This window comes from Manis pentadactyla, chromosome 6 (genome assembly GCF_030020395.1).
Source record: "Manis pentadactyla isolate mManPen7 chromosome 6, mManPen7.hap1, whole genome shotgun sequence".
Lineage (NCBI taxonomy): Eukaryota > Metazoa > Chordata > Mammalia > Pholidota > Manidae > Manis > Manis pentadactyla.
In genome coordinates this window covers 63,991,258-63,997,332 of record NC_080024.1, presented here as the reverse complement: position 1 = coordinate 63,997,332, position 6,075 = coordinate 63,991,258, and the positions used below count along the sequence as shown (strand labels likewise).

The following is a 6,075-nucleotide window of genomic DNA, read 5'->3' as shown; positions in this document are numbered from 1 at the left end:
TAAAAAAACTCCACTGGTGATGGTTGGGAAAAGAGCTGTGGGAGCGTTCCTGGGGCACAGCGAGGCGAGGGGTGGAATGAGGGATGGAATGGGGGATGCAATGGGGGATGGAGGGGTGGGGGCTACAAGGTCTAGAAACCGCAGGGCAGAAAAAAAGCGACGGGCCGCTGGGGTCTTGGGGGCGTGTGGGGGAGGGCGGGCAGGCCCGCGAGGTCAGTAACCTTAGCGGACTGAAGCCGAGCCTGGGGGCGGGCGCGGAGAAAGGAGCCTCAGAGCACCCTGGAAGCCTCGCGGGCCGGGGAGGCGACCCTCTCCTGGACTCAGCTCACCGCCCTAGGCTGGATGGCGCCGGACCGCCGCGCCGGAGGAAGGGGAGGGAGGCAAGTCCGAGGCGGGGCTCTGGTCCGAAAGGCAGCGGCGGCGTGCGGACTTCACCAAGCCGCTGCCGGGTTCCTCCGAGGGAAGCCTTCCAGTTCCCAGCCGCTCGGCGGCCGCGCGAGGGAGCAGGGCTCGGGGCAGGCCGTCCAGGACCGCACCCTCAGGAGCGGTGGGTGGCTTTAGCGGGCCGATTTGGAGGGACCCTTCTGCTCTGGGGCCGAGCGCTAAGGATAACTGGTCTCTGCTCTCTGTCCCTGGCGCAGTCTCCCTGGCGTTAGAAAATCGTCCCGGCGCTCACCGGGGCGCCCCCGCCGCCGTGGTGGTGGTGGTGGTGGTGGTGGTGCGGCTGCGCGGTCTGCGTCGGGTGCAGCAGCGGCGCTGCGGCCTGAAGGTGTGAGGTGGAGCCCGAGGCCTGGTGGTACCACGGGTAGTTGCCCAGGAAGGCCGAGGCTGCGCCGCTGGGGCTGGAGCCCGAGCTGCCGGCGCCGCTGCCGCCGCCGCCACTGCCCGGGCCGCCGCCACCCATCCGCTGTGGCGCGCCAAAGTCCCAAGAGGCCGGCGCCGAGACCGGTGGCGACGCACACGGTGGCGAGGCGCTGGCCCCGGGGTGCTGCTCCGAGGGGATCTCACCACTTTTCCACATCTTCTTGAACTTGGATCGGCGGTTCTGGAACCAGATTTTGACCTTTGTGGGAAAGGGACCCGAGCATTAGTGGAGGAATCTCGCATGGGGGAGGGGACTGGAGGAAGCGTTAAAAGACCGCCGACAAAAGGTGGGCACCGAGCACCCTGGGCAGATAAGCGGATCACTTGCCGCAGCCTCGGAGGCTCGTCGACGGTTCCCACTCCATTGGAAGGTAATTCCAAAAGGTCCTAGACAGCTTATGTGTGCGCTGTGGCGACGGTGACATCCGGGGGAGGGGGTCAGGAGGGGCAATCATTTTACCCGCTTAATCAGTAGCACTCGAAAGGACAACGTGGTACCGGGTTTCTACCCACCCCTGTCCTTTCGTTTTCTCACACGCGGCGCGCCTCTGGGGGATTTCAGCATCGGGCGAAGAGTTTACGCCACCCAAGTTTCGGGCCTCGGAATCCTTAAAATTACTTTTAAAATCCTTTAAAAATTGTCCTGAACACTCCTGCTCACCGGCCATCCCACACCAGAGCCCTCCTCGTCTACTCCCCAGTCCGCGAGCCCTCACCTGTGTCTGGGTGAGGCCCAGAGACGCCGCCAGCTCGGCTCGCTCGGGCAGTGCCAGGTATTGAGTCTTTTGGAAACGCCGCTGAAGAGCCGCCAGCTGGAAACTGGAGTAGATAGTGCGGGGTTTTCGGACTTTCTTTGGCTTCCCGTTCACTATCCTGATTTCAGGCTCGAGTTCCTCTTTCTCTGCAACCAAAGGGAATCTTGAGAACAGCATAACCAGGGGAGCCTAAAAATTCCCGATGTCCGGGGGAGCCCTGCATGGGACTTGGCCTGAACCGGGAGGCGGCTTGGTGGGGACGCTGCGCCAGGCTCAGCTTCGCAACGCGGAGATCCGCGCCGCCCCGGCCCGGAAGCTAGACGCTCCAGGGACGGGGAAGATAAGCTTGTACTGGAGAGAAAGGAGAAGCAGGTGGTAAGGAAATCAGGTTCCCATGAGTCATGCACTGTGCACGCACTAGGCCTCTGAGGCCTCCTGGTCCCACCAGCTGAGCACCGAGGAACGTACTCGGTCCCCTAGGCAGACTGGAGCTTGAGGTGGGTAAACGGGCAGGGCGAGCTGGGAGCAGGCAGTGTGAAGAGCCAGGGCCCCGGACCGATCCCTGCCCCAAACACTTATCCCACCCACCCCACTGTTTTATCCCACCCATCCCAGTAACTAGACCGACTTGGCATCCTAGACGCCAGCGCTATGCATACCAGGTTCGTTGTTGGTCGGGGACTGATTGGTCCCGTAGGGAGCGTAGGAGGTGTAGGCAGTGGTGTAGCCTAGGTCGTAGCCGCTCTTGGCAGAATAAGGGACGTCGTTGAGGCCGCCGGCGTGGTACTGGTAGGAGCCCATGTGCGCGTAGGGCGAGCCGCCGCCGCCGCCGCCCGCCGGGTGCTGCTGGTTGGTGTAGTAGCTGCTGTCGGTAGCTGTGGACACCGGGAGAGTGGGCGACTCCTGGGGCTTGTGGAGGCCGCTGCGGCTACTGCCGCCGGGGCCCGCGCCGCCGCCGCTCGGGGGTTGCTGGTGCTGGTGGTACGTGCTGGAGGCCGTGATCTGGGTCGAGTGCATATCAGCCACGAGACTGTCAAAGACTCCAGTCATTCTGGCCCGGGACGGGAAAGAGCAAGAGTGGCCGGAGAGAGGGGGGAAGTGAGGCGCCTCCTCCGTCTTTCCCTGTCCCCTCCAGCAGCCAATGTGATTACGGGACGGGGGGATGAAAACAAGAAATGTGGCAACGGTCTAGACAACTCCTCCTCCGGGGTTGGCGATCAACGCGCACTGCTCGGGACCGCTGCCGCCGGCCGCATCCTCTCTCCGTCTCTCTGCCCTCGGCTGCTAGCCCAGCGCGGGCCCGGGCAGGGGGCGGGCCGTGGAGGGGTAGGAGTGGCGGGGCCAGGCGTAAGCAGGTGAGCAGCCCACGGGAGCTTTACGGCTGTCTGCTGGGAGGGCTCCTGCAGGGTGGGCATAATAACACTCGTCACGTGAGCGCAGGAGACGTCACCTAGCAACAGCCAATTGGAAGCTCCAGCCCTGGGGCTGCGGGCGCCCTGGAACACTGCGCTGGGAGGTGGGTGTCAAAGGGCTTGCGCTGGGGCCGCTGTGGTTGCGGGTGCAGACAAGCGTCTGCTGAACGTGAGCAGCCACGCAAGGGGCTGGCGTGGGCGGAAGAAGTCGGGATTGCGGGCGGCAGGGCAGATGTGAAGATGGAGACTGGCTTTGCACCTCAGAGGAAGAAGAAATGGGGTCCCTCATCCCATTTTATGTACACGTGCCAACCAGTTCCAGTCATTTGTACATTCATGTCCGAGGTCAGCTTTCAAACATTAATAAAAATAAAGCTGTGCATAGAACCGGGCCAACTAGTCTAGCTCCGCTTTTCCGTGGCGTATCTGGCAGTTACTCTTGTCAGCCGCTTGGCACTTGACATAGTCAATTGACTTAAATTATCCATAAACCACGTATAATAATACCTGCTTCCAGCCTACCCACAGGGAGGATATTAGCTCAATTAATTAGATAATATTTAAACAAATTTTCCTTGTTGCTTGAAAGAAAAGGTAAATTAAAAGGTATTATTGCTAATGATATACTTGAAACCATGTTGCTTCGTACTTTCTTGACACACTGAGACGGAGTAAATTATGTATATTTGTTGTCACCCGAAACGCATCCCGGGGATTTCCTCTCTAGGTTGGAAAGCTAGGCCAAACTGACCAAATGGCCTTCAAAGTTCCTTCTAACTCTAAATTCGATGTTTTTACAAACAAGAAAATTAGATAATACTTAAGTGAGAAAGTATTATTGATCCTGCAAGTCCTGGTAAACTTTAGAAACAAATAGAAGAAGTCTTCTGTCATGCACTTACAGTTTTTCACTTGAGGACCCTGTTCCTCGTGACATTGTAATATCTTCTCCTTTTAAATCTGAAGTGGTGACTTCTTTTATATCTCCTTTTACTGGTGTTTTGGAACCATTGCCCGGAGTTGAGGGGGACGCTCGCCTTTACTTGCCTCGATCAGCCCTTCCTGCCGCAGGCCTGCCTTGTGGCGCCACCTGCTGGACATGCGCGTGGTTGCGTTGGGCCCAGTAGACGTTCTAATAACGCAGAGGCGCCAGCTTCTGAACGGCCCCCAGAAGAACAAAATAGTAATTAAAAGCCACAAAATTGTGCTAGTGCGCGCCATCTGAAACACTTCTTCCTAAAGACATAACATGTCGTTGAAAGAACTTGTTACAACAACTGCCTAATGGGAAACAAGTTGATACCTTTAAAAATATGATCTTTGGTCTTCTTCCCCAGAAAAGGCAAGTATGTAATTAAAACTCCAGCATCCACAGAGTGCACCCTCTGGGGAATAATGAGGAAGGTAATCCGCTTTCAAATCTGCCTGGATTTAATTCCCAGCCTTCCTTTTGGTTAAGGAGGGTCCCTAGATGGAGAAGAGTGAGCCGGTTAGGTGCTTTTTGGGAGGTGGGGCTTCCCACCACCGGACTGCATTGCCTCCCCGCTGCGCCCAGCCTGCTGCTTTGTGGGCCCCAGTTACACAGTCAGCCGTCTGATACTTAATCAGGATTGCCTCTCTGCGTCTTGACTCCAAATCCCAAATCTTTCGGTTACCACCGTGGTAGCTGCTTTTACCTAATATAGAACATTTTTACCCCTGAAAATGACATCTAGAAGAGCCAATTGCGTAGTCTTGCCTTTTCTCTGCTCCTTTGTTTCCACCCTTCAGACTGACCTTCAGACATATTCATGATGGCACACGTTTGTTATGTTTTATTACCTATGAGAACCTCCATTAATATTACCTATGAGAACCCTCCTAAAGTTCAGATCAACTGAGATCTGGAAAATGGCAGATTCCCGAAAGGAAATGTGACCTCAGTTTCCCTTTACCTGGAAAACAAGGGGTTGTGTGTGTGTGGGGGGGAAAGGACCAGAGGCAATGTGTGTGTGTGGGGGGGGAGAACTTAAAACTACATTTGGAGAATCAAGTAAAGACTTGAGACATTAATTCTGATAATCCAGACACAAATCTGGGTTTGCCCAAATTATCTGATCACCATACCACAATATCCAAATGATGTCCTCATTTTGGCCTAAAGTCAGGGAGACAGAACTGTAAGAACTGAAACAGTGCAGAGTGATGCCCCTCTTTACAGTGATCTGAGAGAGGTGAGGGGGTTCTTAGACCGAGTTTGGGGGAATAGAGGTGCCTCTGCCGCCAAACTTCCTCCTCTGCCTCAGGACATCCTCCTTCCCCTTTTCTTCTTCAGGTTTTCTCTCCCGCCCGGGCATTCTTTTACTCAGCAGGGACCTAGTGAAGGCAGAGGGAAGGAGGGGAACTCAGAGTCTCTGCTCTGGCCTCGTATGTTCCAGTCCCATCGCGGAGACATTCCCGCTTTGGATCCTGTGCCAACCAGGGGATCGCCGCTTTTATCCGGTCGAGGGGGTCTCCTAGCATCCTCCCACGGGAGCCTCGCGGCAACTCTTGCTAGTCAGGGACGGAATCGTGGTTCCCATTGCACAGATGAATAGTGAGGCTCAACAGCAGAAACGATTTCCTTTGAGTTAGGTACCCCCGCTTTCTCTGTTGCCAAAGCGCAAACCACAGGGTACTCACTAGAGCAACTCCAAGTCTCCAGCAGACGGTGGGCGGCCCTCGCCCTGTTGAGCCTTGCTCTCAGCTTGCTCACCACCGGCCGGGGTCAGGATTCAGGGCTCGCCTGGTCCAGTGCATTGCCTGTGCTCGACCATTGGGCGTCCTCCACTTCACAGAAAATCAACCCCGGAGGTACAGTGGGAGAGTGGATGCCCCCTGCCGGCAAGGAAGGCTAGGTGGGCAGCAGGGAGCGGCAGCGAGCGCTGGAAGCTCTTCCTGCGCCGAAGGCCAAGCCCACTCGGGAGTCGCAAGCGCTGCTGCCGGACTGCGCCATGCCATGTCTCCACTTTGTACTCTCTCGTCGAGGGTCCCGGGAACGCGAGTTTCTGGGCCATGGATCAGAG

At 56.9% G+C, this 6,075-nt stretch overlaps 1 protein-coding gene across 1 annotated transcript; it reads right to left on the bottom strand.

Annotated features, from left to right (window-relative positions):
* Nucleotides 1–637: 637 nt before the first annotated feature.
* Nucleotides 638–3,389, bottom strand: DLX2 (distal-less homeobox 2). Its single transcript, XM_036879146.2, has 3 exons — nt 2,279–3,389; nt 1,581–1,765; nt 638–1,063 (listed from the first exon to the last, which is right to left on the bottom strand). Exons 1-3 carry the CDS (start codon nt 2,667–2,669, stop codon nt 653–655), a joined length of 987 nt encoding a protein of 328 aa, XP_036735041.1. The 5' UTR covers nt 2,670–3,389; the 3' UTR covers nt 638–652.
* Nucleotides 3,390–6,075: the final 2,686 nt, after the last annotated feature.

Coding starts and splice junctions, on each gene's coding strand:
- DLX2 (XM_036879146.2), bottom strand. CDS start 2,669: ATGACTGGAGTCTTTGACAGTCTCGTGGCTGATATGCACTCGACCCAG. Junction 1,766..2,278: donor CCCGACCAACAACGAACCTG/GTATGCATAGCG, acceptor CTTTGGTTGCAG/AGAAAGAGGAACTCGAGCCT. Junction 1,064..1,580: donor TGGGCCTCACCCAGACACAG/GTGAGGGCTCGC, acceptor TTTCCCACAAAG/GTCAAAATCTGGTTCCAGAA.